We start from the raw sequence: 26752 nt of genomic DNA, 5'->3' as shown, positions 1-26752 counted from the left end.
AGCACGGTCTTTGTGCACATCGCGTTATTCGGATCTCTGGTGCTTCATGCACTTCAGTAATGTTGCAGAACGTCTCATCAGTGGCATCAAAGGCAGCTTGACGATAGCGAACGCCACTAATGTAAGGGGAGGAATAAGTAGGAGGAGGAGGAAGAGGAAGACGAGGAGAATAAATAAAATGGTCTATTTGGTTTCTGAGGAGGACTTCTGAAGGTACAGCTCAGGGAACGTTAGAACTCACACAGTAAACATGACATTTCCTCACTGTGCATTGCTTTTATAGTCATTGCTTTTCAGTCATTTTTGCCTGTCGTAAAATTCGAGTAAAGAAGCACACACACACACACACTGACACGCATTACGACCTGATGAAAATGGACAATTTCGAATTTCCTGACTATAGGTGATTGTTCCTCCCTTATTCCCCTCCCTTGGAAATGTAACTCGCCGCCATTATTCTGATAGAAATAGGCAAGATACGGATAACAAACTTGATAACAAGCGGGATAAATGGCTAGGGAAAGTTGAGGAAAATGAGTACACAATCTTCAGTGGCTCATCTCATAGAGTCAACAATACAAGAATTCTGAGCAGGCGGAACACATTTCTTTTTCCTAATAAACGTCACTACCACCATCACTGGGTGATTGGCCGTCCTCGGTAGCTCAGTCGGTAACGTGCTGGCTTGCTGAGCTCAAGATCGCGGGTTCGATCCCGGTCGAGGGGCGGTAGTAATGTGGGAGAGGTAAACATTGCTTCCAGCACCGTGTGTCGGAGATTTCCGGCGCACGTCGAAAGAACCGCAGGTGGTCCAAATTATCCGCAGTCCTACCCTGCGGCATGTGCAACATGTCGCCACACTGCGCAGACAAACCTTACGTGGAACATCACGGTACCATTACTGGGTGATTCGGCCACTGCTCTCCTGCTTGGTGACAATACACACTGAATAAATTTTTCCCACACATAGTTTACAGGGAGGAGGAGGAGGATTTTCAATGAAGTGAATGTTGATGTAAAAAAAAAGAGAGGGAGAAGAAGACTAGATTTGTGATCGTGTCCTTTCCTGGTGATGACATGTCCTTTTGATGACAGTTGCATCCGAGTCCAGAGCCATATCCCAGAGAAAAAACGAGCAGACAGCGAATTCGTTGTGACGGAATGGCTGTAGCCATAGCTGTAGTATAGACGAAACTTTTCCTAAAACCATGGTGTCCGCAGCCACCTGCTGCAGAGGGCAAACCGAGAAAGACCTTTCTAGCCTGCCCTCGAAATGTGTTTCCGTACCCTCGGCAACAGGTGGGTTTTGTTTCGTTCGTTGCTGCCGTGTTTGGCAGGGGTCGTGGGTTTAAACTCCGCAGTTTTCGACTACGTGGAGTGCGGAGTGTAGCACGCGTTCAAAACTCTCCGCAACGCATATAGCGTTCTCCTTGAAATGCAGCGGGTGGCAGCCCAGCGAGGGCAAGATGGCGGATACCATAGTTTTAGGAAACGTTTCGTCTATACTACAGCTATGACTACAGCTATGGCTATACGGCCATTCCGTCATAACGAATTCGTCCTCTGGTCGTTTTTGTTTATTTCTTTTTCTTTTGTCTGTGCGTGCGTGCGTGCGTGTGTACTCCCCAGACATCGTTTAGTCGGTGCTTTTTTAGCCGAACACGTCGCACCTCCCATGCAAAAAAGAAATCAAAAACAAGAATGCAAGCGGCAGGAGGTGACATGCATTCGCTGCTGGCCGTGCGAAGCGAGAAAGGCCGGCTAATTTTGTGCAGGAAAGAAGGCCCAGCCAATGAGGGTTCTGTTGCTAAGGGGAGTCAATAGCGGAGAAGGCCGCGAATATTTGTTGTCTTAACGCCCCCGCCGGCAGCCACGAGACCTCATTGGTGGGCACCCGCGCGACGTCATAGGCAGTAATCGCCTAGAATACCCCGGCAAGCGAGGAAGGTGCGATTAATTGCGAACGCGTGATGGCGAGGGGTCAGTAATGATGACTGGCTCAGGTCAGAGACGAGCTCGGAATAGAAAAATGGAGAACGGGTTCGGCTTTGAAGCTCAGCAGTGGCGAGGGAAATATAAACAAGTCAAATAATGCGCTGGTAATCGGTGGGGCGTACACTCTTAAATCAGGGTTATCCCGTAAGAATAGGGTAATTGGCTAAAAAATCAACAAAAATGAATAAGTAGAAACGCATAGGCAGCGCTTGCCAACGAAGCTTAGAGAAGTTAGGTACTTCATATTTTGTGGCACTTCTTAGGTGCTCCTATAGCGATGGAATGATTTCGAAATGACGAAAACGAGAGATTTCAATAGCTCTCGACCTTTCCCTAATTCCTGAAATAACTGGCGAAAATGGAGAATCCTGCAAAGTGTTCAAACGATAACTGAGGAAACGATCGCATGATGGCTTGGTGCGCGGAAAAATAAAATGGAGTCTGTGGAGCTCACGAAGAAAGCTGCACGGCAACTCCAGTTAAATGACAGTTCAAATCCAGTTAGTGATTAAATAAACCAAGTAAGGTGATAATTAATGGGAAAAAAGAAACGAAAGAGAAAATGGCAGACCATCGCGTGCAACATATTTGTCACATGGTTTGTCAAAGTCACAGCGAAACAATCGCGTGACAAGATACCGTGTATTTCGTTGTGACAGTGTCACGACACAACGAGACGCACAGTATTTTTTGAATTAAAATCTCATTGATTCATTGATTCGTCCAGTACTGGAGCCACTAAGCAACTTGTAGCTTACAGTCACTTTTCCACAAAAGTAACATCTAAGTGTAACTAGTTACCGCTTTTGGTTAAAGTAACTGCAAAATGTAACTGCACTCTAAGGAAAGAAAGGTAGAATTTTCTATACCCATCTCGGTAGAGATGTATGGCAACCACATTTCTACTCAAACCAATTTTACCTTTTTGGTATAACTGCAGAGTAAAAACTGTCGTTCTACCAGCTTGGGTAGGAAATTCTACCTTTTTTTCTTAGAGTGTGTGACTAAGTTACTCAGGTATTGAAAATACTTTCCAGGCGTCAGTTCTCTATATGGCGTCATTTCGTCCAGGCTTCAAATGCCCTGCCGTTTTCTCCAACCAGGAATTCCACGAATTTTGCCATCTCATACGCGGTCAGGATGACCTTATCGCTGGTGGTGGAACTGCTGAAAGAGCTCGCCGTTATCGGCATCACCGAGGTGTGCAACGTCACGACTAACGCTCTGGGGGAATGTGCGTCCTGGGCCGACTTCCAAATGAACTGTGCGCCGCAGGGATGGCCTTAGGCTAACTCCCATGGCCTTTTGACTGGCCCATAGGAAGTCCTCTGCTGATAACGCGGTACAGCCACGCTTGAACAGTACAATGGCTACATTATTTGAGTTCCACATATTCTGCTTCTTTAAAATGTAACTGTAATGTGACTTCAGTGTGGTAGCTGGAGCTGTAACTAAATACATTTCAAAAAGGGTAACTGTAATTCAATTAATTTCTTTAGTACCTTGCCCACGACGGGACCCGACCACGACTTCCTGCAGTTCTATTTCGCCTCTCTTTCGATTCCGCCCTCATTGTGGCACACGGATAGCTACATGCCGGATCCTCAGTCTCCTTTCACACGAAGCCTCACTCCCTGCATTACTTACACACCTTGCTTACTCATCTCCATTGAAGACATTCGCACCTAACTCAGTCACGTAGAGAGAGAGAGAGAGGTACACACTTCAATTCACAGTTCAATCCCTCTTATTGACCGCTCGCAGTTACAGAGCCGCTCCATTATCATCACTGACGTCGTATGGGGTGCGATCTAAGCTCAGGGTGGCATCGGCATCGCGAAAAAAACAAAAAAAAAGTTCAATCTTTTCCGATTTCGGCGCCAAACGTGGTACTGGGCGAGACGCTAAAAAGATCACGATCCACTCTCGCTGCTTTGTGGCTGCTGTGGGCTTTCGTCACGACCACAAACTTTGAGAGCTCGGAGGGAAAATGCTAGATCGGCGATTTTCGGCATCCTGCTTCTTGCATGGCACCCCGGCAACGGAATTTTTTTATTTTTCCTTTTTTGAAAATTGCGCAGTTCAACGATGGATTCGCCTAACCGCATACGTAGATCCACTTGGTAGTAATTTTATCAAATTGCGTTCCTTCGTGTGGGAGGGCGCCTTCTGGTTTTGAGATCAAATTGAATAGGATACGGTATTCGAGCCGGAAGTACAGATTTGAAGTTTGCAAGGAGCAAAATTGCGTTTAGTGCAGAAACCGCACGGAATGGGTGCAAAGGAAAGGGTGATCCTGGTTGGGAGACTTGACTCCGCACCAGTGTTTGCAACACATATCTTCACGCAACTTGCAGAGCACTCCCTTGTCCCCCATGATATGCACGATGGGCACACACACTGGCTAGATAATAACTGATTGAAGAAAGGAGAAGTACACAATCGAGCTGGTGTAACGTTGAAGTGGGAGGTATCACTTTGAGCTTGAGGGGAACGAAGTAGGGCCTTCTGGTGATCCTCCTGTCCACTTCGTTCCCCTCAAGTTCAAGGTAATGCTTCCCACTTCAATGACCGATTATCGGCAAGCGCGGTGCGGGTAGAAAGTTAGTGACCCCGCGGGTTGCATGTAAAATGCGGGTGTACCCGCAAAGCATCCGCGGGTGGTGCGGGTAAACTCATACTCTTAAAACTCTGTCGCTATACCACATCAGAAAAAAGGTATCACATCGAGTAGTAGCTCTAAATTTCATTGATTGGTTGATTGACTGATTAATTGATTGATTGATTTGCTGTTTGATGCTGGACTACGATAGAGTATGGGCACGGTGATCCTTCTCATTTTTGTAATGTCAAATTCGGTAAAGAAGAGCAACATTTAAGCTTAAGCGGTTGATGAGCTCTAAGTACCGCTATGCATTATGGGCATTGTGGCTAATCCGTTTTCACATTATCTTTGGCCATTTGTTGTTCCAGGTCATCGCCAAGTAACTACAATGACATGAAGATGAAGCTGCTACAAGAACCTGGTGTTTTGGAGTTCCGTGACTCGGACATGATGTACGCCGACCCTGGAGGTCAAGTGGGATCGTACGGCACGGGCTCCATGCAGGATGATATCTACGCCGCCGCCGTTGGTTCCAGCCAGATTAACGCCATGTTGGAACTCCACCACACCAACACGCAGGGAATCAATCAAACTCAAGACCAGGAGCCCAAGAAGAAACGTGAGTCGAAGAACGTTCGCTCTTTGTGCCGTGTATTCGAAGAAACGTCATAGTTTTCCGCTGCTACGTAAGCGTGAGCGCTCAACGTCACGTCTTTTCGTGCACTGCTAAACGACGGGAACATCCTGCGGCGCGGTCACGAGGTGTCCCGTAGCAGACAGGAAAAGACGCCGACGGTGTCGTCTGCTAAGCTCGCGGTGTGCCACTTTCGATATTCTGGCACCGCGCGAATGCGCAACATAATGCGCGACGTAACTTATCTGCCCTGCGAACATTTCTTTCTCTCTCTCTCTTCTTCCACTAGAATATTCCGTTGGGAGGGTCGCTGGTGTGAGTGCACGGTTACTGCGCTATATACACTCCCGGACAGACAAACTCCTGCAGGTGAAGCCCGCCCACAAGTCGTGTAACAAGTCTGTGATGGGCTTAGGCAGGTGCATAACGCCTTCGAATCGCACAACGTAGTGCGCCTGCATGATTCAAACTGTTGCTTGTACAGTGGTCATGTTGCGAAAACACTCTTCGTAGCCGACGTATATACTTAGGGCACATTAGCATGCGTTCATAGCAAATACGTAAAATATTCAAGCTAACAAAACATGAGGATTGGCTTCCCCGATTGCATGACGTTCTCCACCTTCTTGTATGCCCCACTCCACGGCCCTACTCTCGTCTCAATGCGCGGACTACATTACCGCTGGCGGAGATACACCTCTGTGGCTGTAGCTCTTGAGTGACCTCTGGTAGTAGTGCGGTTTGGCAGTGGCACTGTTCTAGGAGGCACATCTGCCCTCTGCAAAATAGGCGTACTATATTGCAATCGTCTGCAAGTATTCGAACCGTGACGCTATTCAATCGTGTTACTACTCATGTTACAATTTCAGAAGGAGCGAGAAAATGAAAATGTTTGCGTCTTTACTCATTGCCAAACGCGTTTAAATGCGGTGGTTTGTGGATTTTTATTGAAAGCCTTTTAGTGGTTTGTGAAATCGTTTAATGTCTTTTCTCCTTTCTTTTTTATTGTTAATTACTGCGGTGGTTATAGCATTTCAGCATGCCGCAAACACTGTCAGGCAATCACTACCGTTCGCGGTTTGACATTTCCCTCTTCGTCACAGCAACTTCATCGTCAATGATACTAATACGATACGGGGGGGGGGGGGGGTATATGTTTATTAAGAAAAAAAAAACAAGAAAGGAAGAGGAAAGGAAAAGAAATAAAAATGGGCGTCTTAATACGATACAGATTTCACGTGAAGCCATCATCCATTGAAACTCTTCCATATGCGGGCTAGTTTCTATAACAGCACTTATTCCCTTCCTGTGCACAACCATGCCCTCTTAACGGAGAACGCCATCGTATACAGATCTTCAAAAGGCCACCCCAAGAATCATATTCCGCTCCCATTCACCTGGAGGGCCCTAGCACCCGCACCGCCAGAGTACCCTTGCGGTAGCGTAAAGTACCCTTGTCGTCCTATAACGACTTTTTTTGTGGGAACTGTCAATAGTTCCTTCTGCCGATCTCAAGATACCGTATACGGGCCGACACCCGTTCCGTGCACGACGAGCGAATGCTATAGCCAGAAGGACCTCTCGGTAACTGCGTCCCTCCTCGACAGTTCTTCCCGTTTCGACAAGCCACGTGAACAGGGCACGCAGTCGAGAGAACCGAGTGCAATGAAGAATGGAAATAAGGCGTGTTTCACATGTAAGCGGCGCGGTGATGCAACCCCGCAGTGGATATGTGCTGTCGTCTGGGAGCGATTTGCCCGTCTGCTGCGATATACAGGTTTGAAGAATAAAAGAAAGAACGGCACGGAGTAGAAGGTAAAAGCGGCGCCGGCACGCGGAGTGGTTCGGCTACTGCGCGGTGGGTCCCCGAGTTGCACAGTGACAGACAGTTGGGTCAACCTGTGCATGGGCTCGCGTTCGATATTCGAGATACACGATCTTTTAGATTTCGTTACTGCCGTTCGCAAGGGTCGCATCACGTGATCGGTAGGTATTTGTGTAGTTATGCCTATGGCATGTGGCGCGATGCAGAGGGAGAGGGGAATGGAGTCGAGGAGGACAGGGGAAGGGAAGGGATACATAGAATGGCGGGCGAGATTTCAGTTAAATTCATGGCGATGTTTCTTTCGCTCCAGTGTTTAAAGGACGAATTCCAATACAGTCAAACTCCTTTATAGCGAACACCTTTTTAACGAAAATACCACTACAGCGAATTTTTTTTTGCGGTCCCGCTGGAGCCTATAGGCCCAATAATAGACATCCTTTTTAACAAAAATACCTTTACTGCGACTTTTTTTTTTTTTTTTTTTTTTTGCTGTCCCCTGAGTTTCGTTGTAAAGGAGTTTGACTGTAGTTCAATTATTACTGCTTTAGTGGATATTCTCGTCTGGATACATAGCCAATATCTGCATCGAGCATAATATTTGAATATTTGCTGGAGGATGCTACTCTAACGTCCGAACCTCATTCTTTCAACTTGATATAAGCCATTTTTCACGTTGAAGCCGCTTAAAAATTTACCACGGATACGAGTTTCTATAGTGTGCATATACCAATGCAGGTGTAAATGTGCGAAATGTTCCCAAACAACCAACTAAGTGAGAACAAAGTAAGGCAAAAGCGGTCCGTGCCCAATTGCCTGGAGCTAATATGGCCACCTTACGCACTGCTACACACATGATGGCCGAAGTTTTTAAAATCGTACACGTGATCGTTTTTGTTTCCATACATGGTTTGCTGGCATGCTCCAGTATCATATTGCCTATGAGGCGTGACCAGGACAAAACGGTGACTTTGCCACAAGCGATACCATGCAGTGTGTGACGTAGTGGCTGAAGAGGCAGGTCTGCGGGGTATAGTGTGCCGTGGAATCTGCAAGACGACGCGAAACCCGATTCTGCTTCTCACCAGAATAGGCGATATGTTCATTAATTTTCTGTAACCTTATATTCTTCGCTTGTAAGTCTTTGATATAAACCCGTACATCATGGCTAGGCGACACGTAATACGACCACTCATTATTGCACATCAATTAAATTATGAATGATGATGTCAGTATTTCACAGATATGTATACGATGACCATATCAAGTCGCTGCCAGTAAGAAACCACTGCAATATACATGCTAGAAATCTTTGCACGTGCTTGCGGCGGCGAACAACCTCTCACCCAGCACTGAACTTGGGCGTATCGCTCCACGAGGTGTCATCGAGACACCACAACCCACAAATTTGCACACGCAACCTAAACGGAAACCGATGAAACAGACTTCTTCGCGAGATTTCGAAACGCAGCTATTACGTGGAAAACAAACCCGAATAAACGGCCCACTAGGAATTACGATCGCGAGCGCCGGCCAGCGGATATCGCATTAATACTACCAGCATACAGGAAAACGTATCAAAAATAGAGCGAAAAGCTACGAAATGGGCGAATGCCGCCGCTGCTCCGAAGTTGAATACGTTTGCCGTCGGAAGCGGTGTACAGGGATGATAAAGGGTAAGGAAACGAAAGGGTCAGCGACTTGGGGCAACGAAGGACCCCCATTACAGCTCATAACAACAGGTGTTCACGACGGGTAGCTGTGTACAAGTAGCAGAGCCGCGTCTGTTTGATAGTAGTTTTCTACTCGCGCCTCGAATGCCGCTGCCCTGCGGGGGTCGTCGTCGTCGGCTGATCTCACGCAATGGGAGTTTGTTTTGACAGAAGAACAGGAGGCCCGTTTAGTCGAAGGCGGTGTAATTCTCGCACTTTTCCGGTGCGCGTCTTGGGTGATACCGGAGAGGGACGGATGCTGCTTCGAGGGTTGTCGCTCGTTCGTGTGAACCATTTTGATGTGGGAAAACATTGGGTGCCTAATAATAACGAGAACGCTAAAGCCTGTTGTTAGAGAAATCGTTGAGTAGAGCGACTGAGAAGTAGACTTTGGGGGTGGGGGGAGGGGGTGAGAATTTATGTTAGGAGTAGCAGAACAAGTCGGGAGACGAGTTCAGTTTCTCCTCTCTCTTTTTTTCTTCTTCTTACAAACAAACAAACAAGCAAACAAATCGTTGTTGAATATCGTCGATGTGTTCCTTTTTTGCTTTCGTGTTAGCGCCGCGAAGCAACTGTGGCTATGAACGGCGTACGGATGTGAACAGACAGAGAGGAGGCAGCGGAAAGGTATTGAAGACGAGGGGGGGGGGTGAGTATGCGTCCCGCACTCTTAAAAATGAACTACACCCCATAGCAAGCTGCTATAGCCAACCGTCATCCCGAATGACATCGTTCCTTCCCCTGAATTGCTGAAAACGGGGGGCGTACGCCATATATGTGGCATTATGCAGTTCATAATCGCCACAAAAGTGGCGTACGCCCCCGTTTTCATCAAATCGAGGGAGAGAACGTTGCCATTCGGCATGATGGTCGGCTAGGAGCGTGCTACGCGGTGAAGCTCTGTTTTTAGAGTGCGGGCCGACTTCAGGGGGAACTGCGCCGACGTCCGTCTGAATAGTCTTCCGGAAAACTCAAGGAAAGCCTCAGCCAGCACAGCCGGTGGTAGTATTCGAACCTACCTTGCAGTCCTCAGCATGACTACAAAGCTTGCCACCAACGGACGTGTGCTTTTAGCCACTTGCCCATGCCGCTCGATGTGTTTCGGTCGGCTGTAACTTGCGCGCTTTTGTTAGGGTATTTCCTCCTCGCCACTTTATCAGAGATTATCCAAGTTTCGTGATGCCTCCCAAACTGGCCGAAGCACAAATTGGTTCAGCTCGACAGCCTCACAAACGCTACTCAAAGCAAATATGCAACCAAGAGAGCACTGATGCGAGCGAGTCGGTTATTATCGAGGGACGACATGGCGCGGAACACATACAACACTACACTACAGTAGCCTGTGCGTTGTGTCGTGTTGTGTTCTGCGCCATGTCGTTCCTCGAAATATGCAAAGGCAGCTCGAAACGGCCTTCCTCTATTCTAGTTTCTAGGAAAACCTGTGGAACACGTTGGACGTACCTCTAGAACCTTCGGTATCCTCGCTGACGTAAGCAAATATAACCATCAATCACAATTTGCGCCACGCAACGTTACATTGACAACGACTGTTTACACTTGTGGCGTTTACAGAGTTAATGGTCCTAGAGAAACAGATACCGAAAGAGTGAGTGTCCTCAACCTGCACGTGTAAGCGGCGCTGCTCTTTCACATCATATATTAAACACGCGGTATTGCAATTTTCATCATCGATCGTACTATTCAGATGGAAAGAAATTGTTCTGAGACGGGGACATACCAACAGGGGAATACCACGCAAGACCCAAGGCGGCTAAGAACAATTGGATGGATATGATTGAAATCCGTGCCAGCGTAACGTAGTGCTCATCGTACTCGCCCGTGACTCGACACTCGAAAGGTGTGTGTGGCTCGATTTTCACCGCTGTCTCGCGACTGCCAATTTCATTCCTCCACTTTTCAGCCTTGTCATGGGGCAGTGCTCTTCAGATTTCGAAGCAGCTCAAATATACCAGCAGCTTACCACCTTGCGTAGACTGCTTTGCAACTATATAGTCATTTCAAGCATGCAATAAAGGTTTGCCATTGTTTAAACACAGGTGGTGGCGCGGCGCGGACGGTCAGTGCCATAATTCCAAGACTGGTCCTTCACGCGCACAGGAGAAGGTCCTCAACCTTAACGACAGTTGGTCTCTCTTCGTATACGGACGCCCGAAATTACCGGGCGTGGGTGCCTTTGAAACAAGGGAAGACAGAAAGCGGCGAGAAATGATAGACAAAATAAAATACCGTTTCCGAGCGTACTATAAACGACCGTGTACCGCCTCTTATCCCAGGTTTCTCGGGTATAACGTTGATGGAAGCGGTGGGAGAGGGCAGGTGCAGGGACTATTAGTGCATTAAACCCCTATTACTGCTTCTCCCCTTGGGCATTGCACTATTCTTTTCGCCAGCAGCAGGAAATGGGACGCGCTTCTGGAAGATGCTGCTTTTTAAAAAGCGACCATCGGGTTTCTTCGCATTAAAGCATGAGCCGCTGCTAGCGGGTAAAGAGCGCCACGCTTTTTTTCTTTTTTCGGCAAAAATGGGAGCGCGCCCGTCAAGTGCGTAAGTTATCATGACTGATTATATGAAAATTATTCCGAGGCTCATGATGATGATGATGATGATGACTGCAGTTTTTATGGCGCACGAGCAACTATAGTGCGCCGAAAGAGTGATATGTGTGGCAAGTTAAACCTATATACCAGTTAAAGTAAAACCAAATTATCTTACAAATTAAGATGTAAATCGCAGTAAAAGGAAAGTCATACACTTATGAAGCATTGAAGAACAGCCGATAGCCTTCGAAAAGTTGGAAGTTCTCATGAAGGGTAAAAGAGGTTCATCCCCGAGCAATATGTAGGGCGGGGTGGAAAGGCACTTGATAGAGATAAAATTCTTTAAAATTACGACGACGGTGATTTTCGTGCAATGGGCATGTGATTAGAATGTGTACTACAGAGAGTTGCTCCCCGCAGCGTATGCCGAGTCTCACATCCCTTTCTCGGGGAAACACCGCTGCAATAGATGAACGTAAAAAAAAAACAGCGTTCAAATTTGAAACAGGACAATTCTAGTCCTTTTAGGGTGCGTATGCGTAGCCATGACAACCATTAGTCCCTTTCGTTACTAAGCGCTCAGAGGTTTACGCGAAGTTTGTGGGCTATATTTGCTAGGGAGAAAGTTCGAGGGTCAGTGAACTAAGATGGGGGAGTATATACTTGGAATCCAGGGGACTAGAAGCTGGAATTGCTCCTCAATGTAGTCCCTTTTTGTTCATTGGAGTGTGCACGGAATATCACAATGGGAGAGCGCTGGAGTCTCAAACCCCGCACTCGAATTTCACCTGCAGGTTCTCCACCTGTGACAACAACGCGCGCTCTCGTATTGATATACTAGTGCACCATATAGTTGCAAATGCAAAGCAACCATGACGCGTATAGGAGGACCGCAAGCTGCACGTGACTTTCACGGTGCTTTCTGAAATAGTGCAGCTCTCAGAAGTCAGGGACTCATGGATGACGACGAGGTTATAGACAAGTCTGTATAGCACACCACCCTCAGCATATTACAGGATTTGCCGGTGCATCCATGAACGGCAACATTGCGTACACGCGCAGACAAAACACGTTTCCGTGAAGGTACAATCTGTTGTTAGTTGCAACAATAGTTTTTTTTTTTTTTGCTTCAGCCTTCTGTCTCTTCTCGCAGAAGGTACACCCGTACAGCTTCCGGTAATTGTGCGTTCGCCTACCGCTGCCGGTTCCAATCTCAACCTTTTCTTACGAATCACTCGCGACCCATGTTCTTATAAGGCCCAGGAAAATGAATCTCATATGGTGTCCTTCACTGTGTCAGAACTCGAAACGCTCGTGTTATCGCGAAAAGGTATTAGCAGTGGGATTCGAACCTGGCACCCTCCGATTTGTGGTCAGATGTCATATCTATAGCACGACGTGACATGACGTTCTTTCTCTGAGAACGACTACAGCATGGTGCAACTGCACTCTAAGAAAAAAATGAGTAAAATGGGGAGTAATTGCAGCTTCTAATCCCCCAGACTGCAATTACTCCCCATTTTAGTCTCCAAGCCCCGACGTTTACTCCCCAGGACTGCAAATCATCACTGAACTTCGCAAATCATCTTCCTAATGCAACAGTCTACGTATATATGTGCTCTTGGTCAATTTGATGGCATAAAGCTGTACAACTCAGCCAACGTAGCAATTTTCCACCCACTCAGAGTAAGAAACAGTTAGCTCTTCTTTCTTCGCAAATTGTGCCCCATGTACGCCGCCAGATTTTATATCACTCGATATATCACGGTTGATGGTTTGATTTAAAGTATTTTCATGCATGTACACGAATTATGTACATGGGACTCCTAAAACAGAACGTCAAATGCAGTCTCTGCTCTGTGACATTTATTTACTCCCGTGCATTTACTCCCGAAAGGGACTATTTTTTGTGGCAAGGCATTTAGTCCCCCAAAGGAGTAAAATTACTCTATTTCTTAGAGTGTGGTATCATTCGCTCTCCGTCGCATCAAGTAGTACGCCGGCGGAGTAACTCTGTTGTGGTTGACGGAGTACATTTCATGCCGTTCTTATAGGTTAAACACGGGGATTGCCATCCCGTTATCATCTCTCATTTCTCGCTGCTCATGCTCAGCTCACTCGGCACACTGAGCATGAGTGAGCATGCTCATGAGACCAGGCCAGGAACACAGGCAGCTAATATCGTGGCTGAGAACAGGACAAACGAAAAAGGATACAGGTAGTATCTTTATTGAACATTTGTCGTTGAATTAATCGATCTCGTACAAGTCCGTGAAATCGCCCCTCTAACCAGTGAACTGTGGCCAAGAGGATGGTGCTTGCAGTGCAGGAAGCATATCCAGCACACGAGACCACTGCACTGCTTTTTGCCTTCGTCTTTAACCCTTTTCTTTTCGTTTTTGTTCTTTCCAGCGTCAGCTTAGGCTGCACTCGGTATACGACGTGTTTTTTCGTGTGTGTCTAAGTGTCTGGAAACTTGAAGGGAAAAAAAGTCGAGCTGAACGCTTTGCCGACGGTGCAGATTCACTGCTAATTTTACACGTGTCGATGACTGGAGCACGGGGCAGGTTACATTACAGGCACCGTGCGGTGATATTCAGGGCCTTGCCACATTGTCAAACGGGACGTGAGTCATACATGCATAGGAGACATAGGAGGGCGTGCAAAGAATATTGACTACACGCCACGGTCTTTAGGTGTGCATGTAGTGGGGCAGGAGAGAAACTTGCATCCCGAAAGATACGTTTAAGTACAATTTTGAAACCATCAACCGCATAACTTGCATGTCATCGTCATGTCTGTCAAGCTGTGTGGGCGCTTGTGTTCTGGGATGTACCAGAGTGATATAAGGCAATCGATTGGTTTGAAGTGAAGTAAAAAGTTTGCCTCGTCTTTCTCTAGTGCTGTGTAGTAGGCCCTGGTCATGCTTAGCTCAGCCGGGCGGGACAATTGTTCAAAAACCAATTGATCAATATTACAATTCGAGGAATGGGCACCAGTGGTTTATCCAGAATCTCCAGCACGGAGGGGAGCTAGAAAAAATTGGGGGTGGGGGGTCATTATTATAGTGACGTCATTATACCTTAACATATCGTTACCGACATGTGTCTAAAGCTGAAATTGCACCCCCTATAGGGGGTACACAGCTGAAAAAGTTAGGGGATGTCACTGACTATTTAGGGGTGTAGTAGGGGGGTCTGGATAGTTACTGATAGGCAACTGATAGGCAACTGATGGGCACGCCACTCACGAAGTCGGCGTACCGGTGCATAATCTCCTTAGTTTCTCACGCACCTCCTTGCATCACATACCATGTATATATAGTATGCCAATTACAGGGTGCCAAAAAGGCGTTATTCGACGACTCGCACTGTACATGGCCCGCGGCGTTAGGATGTCCGAATATAATCCGTTCCGCAAACATCCATTCATTCATGCTTTCGCCTGCAGAGTAAACTTCATTCAAAGTCGACCTTTCACCCCGTAACTACCGGCGTGAATGAATCTCAATCGAATAATGATATCCTTGAGCAGGGTCGCTATACATAAACGACGGCACCGAATTTTAATCGGCCGCACGGACGGAACAGGTAAAGACGTTGGCCACGCTGAGCTGTCCGAATAAGGCAACACTGATAACAGAAGAGAGTAGTATTATTCTCTCCCCCTGGGCCGTGGAAGCGGCGTCAATTAGGCGCCGGATGCGCTGTCGTGTCTTGAATTTGGATGATGCTCTGAGCAGCTACTGGAAGGAGGCCTGTGTGTGCTTTATGTAGAGCGGACTGTAAGCGTTCTTCGCGACAGCAGTCTTCTGTACGCGTGTAATATAACAAGAAGTGACGCAGAAGAAAGGCCCAAGAAGCCTCTGGTGACTGTTGATTATCAAGCCGCACGGCGAAAGACTGTATATATGTAACTATGTGGGTACCAACAAAAAGCAAGGACTTTTATTTTGGGGTAGGGAGATAATGTAGAATGTAGAATAGAACCTGCTACTCTGCATTCATGGGTTGTTAGTAAATGGTGGCAGGTGCTACCAAAATAACAATGGGGTTCTCCACTTGGTGTGGTGGCGCACACAAATGCATCGCATGCACCAGCATTGACGTGATGCGACACGATTAAGGACTAAGCGGCCAGTATCTCTCCCTTCACTTTTTCTTTGTTGTTGTTGTTGCTTAATGCCTTGACTGATCTGGCAACGTAGTTAGCATTGCGGGACTTACTTCTTCAGCACAGGTCTATGAAGCCGGAATTACTTTCGATGTTATATCCGTATTTCTTCTTGATATCAGCATTATCATGAAAGGCGGCCGCTGACGTTCTTCGTCTGCATGATCAAGCAATGAAACTGAAGCTGAATGAAACTGAATAACCAAGCAATGAAGCTGAAGACGGCAGTCTTTCAGATCATTGCTTGGACGTTGGTGAGACTTAAATGTTGTGCTGTCCTATACTTGTTGTTGAGTCTCTGCAATTTACGCCGGCATTATCATATTTGTGTATTAACCTCAACTGTTTTTGCTATTTGGCAGAGCGTATATATGCAAGCAGCGTGCTCCATACAGAAATCTGGAGCAGCCTTGTACCTGTCTTAGTCTATATAGTCAGATTATTATTACCGTATTTTTCGGTGTATAACGCGCACTCGTGTATAACGCGCACCCCTAAAAACGGGCCGAGTTTGAAAAAAGCGTTACACATGAAACTTTTTCAAATTCGGCCCGTTCTTAGGGGTGCGCGTTATACACGAGTGCCCGTTACACACCGAAAAATACGCTATTAATTATTATTATTATTTATTATTCAATAACGCGAAACAGGCGGGGCACACGAACAGCGTTACCAACACACACTCTTACATCGTTTACGCTTCTAGCATTATTCCTATCTTAATTACATTCAGATATTGTTTATGTCTTTATGTAAGTATTGATGTAGATCTTGCAAATATTCCTCGACCCCGATACGCTGCTGCACGCCCACTCCCTCATGTATTGGTCCAATGGCCCTTTAGCGGTATAAATAAATTAATAAATAAATATGCGGGACCCAACACCAGCGCATGCGAGTTTATACAATTTGATGAGTTAGCATGACACACGCACGCAAAGGCAGCCAAGTAAGGGCTTGGGGTGCTCGACGGCTGTTTTATAGATAAGTACGTAACATGGAAACGAAAGAAGAAATTGAACTTTTGTATCTGCACAATGCGTCCGTGCGTAACAAGTTTACACAACTCTAAACATCGTAATCGTCCTTGTGCCCGTCTACTTTCGCGCACCACCTGGTAGTCATATCTACCCTAATCAGGGAAAGAGAGATGAAATTAAGTCTGAGCTGGACTAACATCCGACAGCGCAGAAAGCGAAATAGAAAAAAAGAGAAAAAACAGACACTCTCGGAGCGTTTCCGCGTTGCACTGCGTCAACCACCTCGTTTCCAGAACCTCAAGGCTTTTAAAAAATGAACAAGGTTATAGAACGAGGACGTGGGCCTCCAGCTACATTTCATACTTCCTTTCATGATACGAGGCAGTTTTGAACGCCTTCGTGCAGTTGTCGGCAATTCGTATTGTACAGCCTATCGGTATTGTTAGTCGCGGAGCCAGAAGTATCCGCACAAAGTGAACCGCTCCTCGTAGCAATGCACTTGCATTTGGGGCCAGCTTTACCTTCAAGGCGTCTTTTGCGGCATTGTCACAACTCCTGCGATTTTTTAAAATTTATTTTTAGTCACGCCCTCCAGTGGATGTTTCAGAGAATCATTGACACTCAAATGTCCAGGCAGCACAACATATTGGCCCAATATTGAGTGGGTATCTGCAGTACTGGTCCAATATTAATCCAGTATCGGTATGGCGGATATCTAGCCAATATTCGGCCAAGATGATGCGCTGCTTCAGTTAAAAATGGACGCGTGATGTCTCTAATAACTTTAACCCATACGGATGAAGTACGTGAATCCCTGCCCCGTCGCGGTAGCTTCGACAACGGCAGTGAGCACAGTAACGTAATTGTTATTCACACTGTACTGTGCTGAACAAAAGTTTAGGGAACGCGCGAGCGATGGGTGTATCTTCTCCTCGGCGCGACACCCTAGCGGCAGGCGGAAGCGGGCTCGTCCATTCGTTCAGGGGGGGGGGGAGTGCGCCGATAGCGACGCCAACCCAAACCACTTCGCAAACCAACGCATTCAAACGATACCGAAACTATGGTGTATCGCAACCAGCGCACTCGTCAAGAGGCACACAGCACCAGAAAAATAATAGACCTCGTATTGCCTACTGTAGTGTGGGACAAGCGTAAGCTTGCCCACATCACGCTTCAAAAATAAAGCGCCACCTGTGGCACGCAAGGGCTCATGGGAACTTACAGGGAACTTAAAGCATTACGAGACGGCCAGAGGCGGAGGTAGAAGAAGAACAACAACATTCCCGGTGTGCGCAGTAGCGGCGTCAGCCGAGGTAAACCATAACCGACGGAGACGACGGCGCAGTGTCCCTCAAAGTTCCCATGCTGCTTTGCGCCGCGCGCTTGGTGGCGCTCGCATCTTTGTAAAATCGTCTGAATCGTCAGAGCGTTCTGAATTTAAGCTTCTTGCTTTCCAATGGACGCGAAACACGTGCTGTCAAGAGGCACACGAGGAACACGCCCAGAAAGCTGAATGTCCGCGCCTGTTGATTTACAGCCCAAAATACAGCAACAACAACAGCAACATGATGAGAATACCACGGGATGGTATCCTAGCCCCACTGCAAATGAGTCAGAACGAGTACAAGACTCTCCCGCTTTGGGCTGCCTCGATTTACTGCCTGACATTCAGGAACATAATTGCGATTTAAGTGAATTTTTAATAGGGCAACGTCATTACCACACAAGAACTCATATTTTACCATTTTTTTACCGCTTTCACCCACAGTTGTGCCAAAAAACGTCGAACCAATCAGTCAACGAGTACAGGAGAAGGACGGCTATTGCGAATACCGAACGGAAGTGGTCGCGATGAAGTCCTGAACTCTTTACCAAATTTGGTCGCGCATGGTTCCATAGCATTAAATCAACGACAAAACAAACGCTCAGAAACACACGAAGATGCAATCCTTGACGTAATGAATATAATGAACACCAGTAGGGCAACTTTTGACAGTTATCACGAATTACACCAGCCAGCACACCGCATCCTGGCTGAACCGTAACAGTTTATAGCAGCCCGTTAACTATATAACATCTGACTTATTAGTGACTTACTTATGGACTAATTACAGCTGTGTGTCCACGCATATTGATTGCGCTTATTTGCGTTCCATTACGCTGGCACAAATTTTCTCAATGGTCTTGGAACGCTACGTAAACGTAGAAAAAAATTAATGAAAACGAACCCAAACAGACAGACAGACAACAAGCACTATTGCACCGCTCGCCTCTAACGCTACTCGACCGCGCATTTTCTCAGTTGAGTTCCTTTGTTCCCACCAGGTCCTGTGCTATTTGGTAAGAAAACTTGCCTCGAGGGTCTCTGCTCCTAAAAGTTCGTCCCCTTGGCGCTCACACACACACACACACATATACACACTCACTCCCACACGCAACAATCAACCCTCCCTCGTTTTTCTCTTACACGAAAAAGAAAAATTACAATTGGACCAAAACAATGAGCTGCTACCCTTCCACTTGGGAAGATAAAATTGCAGCTCTGGAACAAAAACATAATAGCATAGAAAGCGCCTTCTGGGCAACAATAAAAACAGAAGGGGGTGTACTTTTTCTCTCATTAATTCTTCTATTATATCTAGCCGCTCTGGCTTCCTCTCCTTCAGAGAGTACGCAATTTTGGATAGAATGGCAGTCTGCCTTATTTCATAACGCTTGTCAGGCTATCTTTCTTCGTTATTTCTTTTTTTCTACTTCATTACACGTTTCCTTACGAGGGGTGGCTCCTATAGTAGCGCTGCATTCTTGACGAGGAGCTGTCTGCTCGAGAGCTTAAAATTAGGCAATTACGGTAATCAGGGACTATACGAAGAAGACCTTTACGATTTTCCGCGGAGTAGGCCTGCCCTGGTTTTGTTGTAGAGGGACAATACAAAGCAAGGAGACTCGCGCAGGCCGGACAGAAGCCCACGTGTATACAGAATGTCACTGATGGCAAATAGTGAAATTGGAGACAAATCCACCGGGTCATGCAGCTGAGGAATAACTACAAGGTACTGACGTTTCGGAATAATGCGATAAAGTCTCATTAATCGTGTTCAGAGCTTATTTCTTCGAAGTCGATTCTTTCTTAAAAATTCTGACGTCTACGTGGATCCAATATCCGTCCTGAATTTACACTGTTTAAGTAGCTCGTGGAGAACTGGTGTGCAAAACTGCGGTTGGAATATGCGGGAGATCACTGTTTCAAGTGAAGGCCTCTGTCAAAAATTCGAAATACCAATGAAACGTGACTGCTATTTTTTTTATTTTGTCCTTGCTGTTTTTTTTCCTCTTCTTCTTCTTCTTAGCTAGACACATCATTTCCATATCGATCAGTTTGTCGATACCAACACCTCGGAAAGACCACTGAGCTCACCATGTAAACTTCCGTGAATTAACTTGGTTCCAAACAGTGTTACTAAAAAGTTAATACCGTCCAAACGTATGACCCAAACTACAACCAGAGTAGCCCTGCGTGTTGTTATACATACCCCACACAAAAAAAAAAAGGAAAAAAAAAGCAGCAGCGCGCAACAGATGGCTGCCGGGAGGGAGAAACTCCGGGGAAGACCTGGCCGGAGCAGCATGGCCAACTCCCTGTTCTAGTTTAGAGTTGAAAAAAATAAATAAATAAAAAATTGGAACAGAGAGACAGAACATCGATTGTCTTTCGCACAGCCTCCGCCGTAGTTCTTTGGCTATATAGCGATAGCAATTTTCTCCGGAGGTACGGTTTACCGGTACCTCTCTTTCTCCTATTTTCTTTGAGGACACCGGTTTCATAGAGGTGTGGAGCGTAGATTGCTAGCTTTGCGCGGGGTGGGAGGGTCATCCCGTCGCATTTCAGCCTACCTACCTATATATTCTCTATGCGATAGGGAAAGTTGTTATTGCATAGCAGAAGAAAAACCCCTCCAACTGTTCGGGGGTCTGCTTCCCTCCTTCGTTATTTGCAGTGAATAGGTTTTTCCTCTTTTTACACTCTCTGCTATACTATTGTTCATTCGTCTATGTGGTTTCTTTTCACGCGATCCAGAGTGATCGCGTTGCCCATTCTCGCTGATTGGTTTGCCTTTGCGCTTCACTCAGTTACTGTCAGCCGTCGGGGCACTGGCTGGAAGTTTTCCTTGGGTTGCCCTCAAACGTTATGTGGCAAACGTAGGCGCTATTCCTCACGAAGCTGGCCAGGACCGGTGATCACTTCCCAGCCATATAAAGCGGTCAAACAGTTAGAAAGTAATGCCAGCACCACCCCATCTTCCCCTTTAGTTGGCCCCCGTCTGTTCTTGGTATATATGGTGTCTCGGTTGCATTTGTTTCGGTTTTCCCGTTGGGTTTTCACGTTATTCTTGCAATTTCTCTTCTAATTACCCCATCATCATCAGCGTCTATTGTTGTTGTTGTTGTTGTTGTTGTCTTCTAATTACGTGTACTGGAGTAGCCTGTCTGTACTTTGCAGGAATCTCATCTCAGTATTTTTCTTTTTGGATCAATCATTCACTCAATATCCTCACTTTTTTAACAGCTTCGTCTTCGGAAAGTAGCATGCCCCCTGGGTAAATTGATGCAAAATATTTTTTCGTCATATGTCAACCATTCACTTGAAACCCATGAGGTGCCCGTAACGCATTACGATATTTAAGCCAACATCCACATGCGTCCGAACCTGAAGACACGCGTGCTGGTGAAACTGATGCAAAAGAGCTGTCTCTGTTCGAAATATCGGCGAGTAGCCACCTAACAATTCCGCTTCTATTCTACCCTCACCACATCGCTAGATGTTCCGCTCTTCGATGTGGATACTACATTGGAGTTCAACCAGACATTGTTGGTGCATCCGTTTCTCAGTCTAGTTTAGTTTAGTTCAGTTTATTTGCACCAAAGCACGATGCTGGGGGGACTGTGCAAAAAGCAACAGGACGGTTTCTCCCCACACGTAACCACGAGAAGGAACTGCAACGTTCGAAATATATTGTATTGATCTTTTTTTTTCTGCTCACATTCGTGTCTCATAATAATTATTTTCATAGTTTTAATCAAATAATAAAACAAAAGTTATCCTGCAACGCTCGAGAGGCCGTTCTTATAGGTTGAACACCACTGTAGAGGACGACATAATGTCACCATCACTACGTTTGCATGTCATATACGCTGGGAAGGGTAAATCCAGTGTTAAACAATGGGACGTCATTCGTGGAAAGAAGAATGTTTCCTCCCCCACGCTTCCGGTGACAAGGCCACGTAAATAGGGAACATACGCACACAATAAAAAAAAGCTCTCTTCCTGGGTGCAGCTAAACACCCTCCGCGTGGCTCCTCCTCCCCCGGAAAGCGAGAAAATATATAGATATAAAAAAAAGATGTTCACGGTCCACGGCACAAACGAGACATCATCATAAAACTGCAAACACACGCGCATCAACCTTGCAGGTAACTAGTGAGCTCTTCTTGTGTGGACGACGGAGATCGGACAAATCGCTGGTACTCAAATGAGCATCATCGTCCGAACTGTCGCGTTTTTTTTTTTTTTTCGTTTTTGCGGTTTCAGTGTGCGCCATTGCAGTGTGAAGTAAAGCCCTGTATTGAATGAGAACCAGTTGCAGTACTTCTACTTTTTTTCGTATTGATAGTGTACGCGACACAATGACCGTTTGGTAGCAACTATTATGACAACACAGCGATCACCAATTCTACTGGGTTGTCGTAATGCGCGCACAAAGCCAACCCTTCCCTCTTTGTTCGTTTATCGTTCTTCCTGAAAGAATAACCGATCTCTATACTATAGCCCAACCAGTAGATATAAGCAGTCGTACAAAGCACCATTAAAGAATGGTCCCTAACATTTTTTTTTTAACCAATTCTGCTTTGGCCAGTCCGTGCTTTGTCGCGACTTACGCATACGTTTTTCTTTATTTTTTTTATCACCACCACCCATCGCAACTTGCGTCCAAACTGTGCATGGCTAACGAATGGGTTATACAACTACTACCAATAAGTTGATAAGTAAATTTAAAAAATTAACTACTACCAATACTTTGGAAGGCACAGATGTCCCTTTCGATCAAACCTTCCCCTATCACTATTCAGCCTTGTAGCAATAATGGTATTTACCCGTGTTCGATTATGAATCTGCTGCTTTTTTTTGTACACTGGCTTCTAAGCGCGTATTAAATACACTTGGTGTCATTAAATAAATTAAAAATAAATAACACAGACCGGCCACTATGGCGTCGCTCATGATCGGCTTATCCGGTGACGTAAAGCCACAAACTATCAAGGAGTTATCAACAAATTAATTATTATTAATAAATTAACTCATTTCATGTTTGATAAACAACTAGTACCTTAAACATGGGACCCTTCAGTCCACCGATCTGTTCGTATTTCTATATCGTGACACTATCTCTCTGGCTCTCTGTATTAAAGCAAGACCGAGACGCGTTTTCGTGTTCCGTCAAACAATATACACAACAGAAATGGGGTACCACAGTATTACAGCAGTACTATACTACAGTATTAAGCACGCCGTGGAGGCTGTGAGAGGTACACGGTGAATACCCATTCCCTGGCAACGAAACGGCTGTTAGAGAAACATAGCAGATGTCTGCATACTTGCGAAGCGCCCTCATTAATGTAGCGCCGATAAAAATAAGCAGGGAGAAGTTCGTTAGAGTGTCCGAGCGAACTCCGCGGGGGGAAGCGCTTCACAGCTGTTGGCCGCTGGAGAAATATCAGCCTCACGTTAGATATCTGTCATGAGAGCATGATCGCGCCATAGAGATTATACTTCCGTGATCGCGAACTTTTAATTCCCCTGAAAATTTTGTTTCCGTTTTGCATGAGCCGTGCGTTTCATGGACGCATTCTTAGCACGTCTTTTTCTTCTTCCTCTGGATGATGTCTGCATTGAGATCCTAGCGTCGACGAAGGAGGTACAGGGGTTCTCGAAAAGGAATATCAGAATACGTACACCCAAGCAGCACACCACATTGCCCCAATATTGACTAGACATATGGCAATACGATATTGATCCAGTATCAGTATTACCGATGACCGGCCAATATTGGGCCGAGATGTTGTATTGCTCGGGTGCACCTAAACAGTTCGAACACTATATGACATCAGATATTCTTCAGATAGACCATTCTTCATTTTGCGATGTTTATAGACGCAGCGAAGCTTTCCTGCATCTTCACTGAAAATGTCCCGGAAACAACGGCCTGCGCACTTCACCACGGTGAGACTTGACGCACGACCTCCACATATGGCCTATACTTCTCTCTCCGCCTATACTAATGCAAGCATAACACCGAGAACTCTGGTAGTTGGTGGCCTTTCATCATGACGTAATCAGAGCACATATAACTAGGGAATGACTTTTTCGGGGTAAACCCGATTTCTCCCTGAATTCCGTTCACTATGAAATCCTCAAGTGACGTTTCCACCGAAGACGAACAAAGGTCACCACGCGCAACACATGCAAGAATGGGTCAATGGTTCCCAGAAATATACCCATGTGTGTCAGCACTGTCTATGCCTTCGGAGATTAGTGCTGGTAAATCACCACGCACACACACAAAAAGGATTAGGAAAGGACTTTCGAAAAGACAAGAGGAGATACAGAAAACACCCGAACGCACAATTATCTATCGATTTCTCCCCGAATTTTTAAATTTTAAAATAGCCCCCCCCCCCCCCTCTTTTCTGAATCTGAGAAAGACATTTACCCTGCAGAAGTCACTCCCTACATATGACAAGGACCGATACAGACAGGGACAACGCTGGTCGAGAGTTGTCCTTGTCTAACCCTGGTCCTTGTTATTCCTGCATTATGCGCGTTGTCATGATTAACATAACCATGTTCAGGAGTATTTGCACAGTAGAAGGCACGAGTAGAAACATGATTGAAAAGTGTTCACAAATTTTAAACGCGCTTTGAATTTCTCGTGAACTACTTTAACTTCAACGCGTGTTTGTGTCGTTCCTACACGGAGCTTGTCTCCGCTCTATGTCTCTCCGTTCCTCAAAATGTGCTCGCAAATTCATACTGTTTAGCGAAGCCAACATTTCCCTGCACTGCTCATCTGCCCTTGTCACTCCCGCAGCACCTCCAACGCTCGTAACGAGCACATACCCTCCGACGCAATAAGCAAAAACGAGCACCGAGAGCCAATTGCAGCCAGAAACAGCCTCGGGCGAACACCGGACTTCAAAAGTGCAGCTCTGAATGGCCGGAAGGGCCTCAAGGACGTGCAACAAGATTGCGACGAACGAGCATTTGCAGCAGCAGCGTTGTTACACTTGCTACTGTTTCGGCGGCGGCCCTCTTTCCTTCCCCATTATTTCGCGTGAGATTTCTTTCTTTTTCGGCTGCTTCAAGTGGGAGGGAGTAGAAGCAGGACGTAGGTTTGGAGTCCGCCAGGAACTGTGCCCAAGGAAGCCGATGGCTCCGAGATAAAAAGTTACTCTGATGATGTTGCGTCTTCGACAGCGATGATGACCGCCTCTTTGGAAGACTGTCCGCCGTTTCCTCGAGTTCCGATGAATTTTGGCTGCGTTGTCAATCAAAAGGGTCGCTAGTGCAGCTCCGATAGCGATGGGGTGAATATTTTGCCTTTTCCTTCTACGTGGTTGTTCAGGTCAAATAGGAAGTATGTCGGGAGGTGAGGTACATGTATATACCACGTGTGTCTTGCGTAAGAGTGTATTCAACACTTGTCCGCAGCAGTTTGTCGGCCGTCAACACGGACCGCTATCATCCGTTTATGTGTTGTGTTTGCACAAGGCAACGTGCGTCCACCTTTTATGTTCTGCCACACCCCTCAAAAGTTTGAAAATGGCAAGAAATGCTGTCACCGTTTTATCAAACAATTATAAAGAGCAAACAAGAGAGTTGCCGTACGGATGTTGTAGGTAACATATTAACATCACCGGGAGATTGTGGCAGACACGGACTCGGACACGAGACAGACAGACAGACAGACAGACAGACAGACACACACACACACACACAAGAACTTCAAAAGACGGGGCTCAAGTAGAAACTCATTCTGTGCGTCGTCCTGTTACATTATTGTGTCTGCGTTGTCTCGTGTCAGAGTCCGTGTGTGCATGAAGTTCAAAATGACCTCACCCATCGCTCTCTACCGAAGAGCAACACCGTAACCATAACTCTTGCAAATCAATGTGTTCAGTCACCGGCTGCTCAATCTGGAATACAACAACAACAAATACATGTAGTGACAATTAATGAGAATATTTGCAACTTAATACAAGGCAAGAGGACGAAATCCAAGTAATTTCCTGCTCCACACCCATCAACAATATGCTTGGGAGCTGCCCGGCCATGCCGCCAGGGGATCATGATGCTGCCTACAAAAGTCCCTGTTTTCAAACCCTTTCATCCTACCCTAGTGCGCTGAAAACTCGTCGTCAGCGAAAACTTCAAAAAGAGGGCAACAACCCTTTCATTCACCCTGTATTGACGTCCATCATGGCACCGATACGAGAAGACGTCGCTTCAAAAATGAAACACACGACACAACACAAGTCGATACCCGTTTCTGCCACTCTCACGCAAAGGGAAATTCCGCCTTCTTACGTACACCTGTTGCATCGAGCAGCGTGAGAATGGTGCGGTCGCATGACTTCCTTCGAGGCGTCATCGGCGGGAGGGGCGTTGCTCGCCGCAGGGGACCGGGTCTTGACCCCGAGAGGCGACGGAGCGCACCGGAAGAGGCCGCCGTCGTACTGGGGACGTCTTCAATGAAATTGCCTTTACGTTCGCCGTGATTACAGCACCTGTTGCGTGTGTTGTGGGGTTGCTTCGTCGACTGCGTTGCGACGTGCGGCAGGGCATGATACGATCAACTAGATGACAACTTACGGGTCTAGAATGTCGATGCGCTCCCGCGAGTCGTGGTATTGACTTACGGGGCACGTGCAAGCGATCTACTGAGCGCTGCCCCTGCGCAGGTTCAGACAACGAAACAAATAGGGATATTCGTCGAGTGTCATACTCATATAGCTTGCTCTTGCTATGTGTCCCGTAGTTTGTTTGAACGTGTGGTAGACGTCGAGGATATGGTTGTGAATACGAGGTGGCCATCGAACATTTGTGGCAAACGTGATGCAGGTTTGTTAAGAGCCGCACGAGGGTGCTCAGTAATGCAAAATGAGGGTCCCTTCAATGTTCGGCAAGCGCTGAAGAACTCTGATAAAGCTGTAGCTT

General features: G+C 46.4%; 2 protein-coding genes across 11 annotated transcripts in view; one reads left to right on the top strand and one right to left on the bottom strand.

Moving 5' to 3' along the window:
- Positions 1-26752, bottom strand: part of LOC135368445 (cadherin-23-like) — a 489752-nt gene that overhangs the window by 359843 nt on the left and 103157 nt on the right. The gene's annotated exons all lie outside the window — the stretch shown is intronic.
- LOC135368447 (paired box protein Pax-5-like) overlaps positions 1-26752 on the top strand; it is a 144997-nt gene that overhangs the window by 22121 nt on the left and 96124 nt on the right. For all 5 annotated transcript variants that reach the window (XM_064601718.1, XM_064601716.1, XM_064601717.1 and 2 more), the window contains exon 2: positions 4969-5219. In XM_064601718.1, coding sequence (XP_064457788.1) covers positions 4969-5219 — 251 coding nt within the window. The remainder of the gene's footprint in view (positions 1-4968; positions 5220-26752) is intronic.

Source organism: Ornithodoros turicata, chromosome 9, assembly GCF_037126465.1.
Source record: "Ornithodoros turicata isolate Travis chromosome 9, ASM3712646v1, whole genome shotgun sequence".
Taxonomy (NCBI): Eukaryota; Metazoa; Arthropoda; class Arachnida; order Ixodida; family Argasidae; genus Ornithodoros; species Ornithodoros turicata.
The sequence above is the reverse complement of the archived record's forward strand: the minus strand, read 5'-3'. Positions and strand labels throughout refer to the sequence as shown.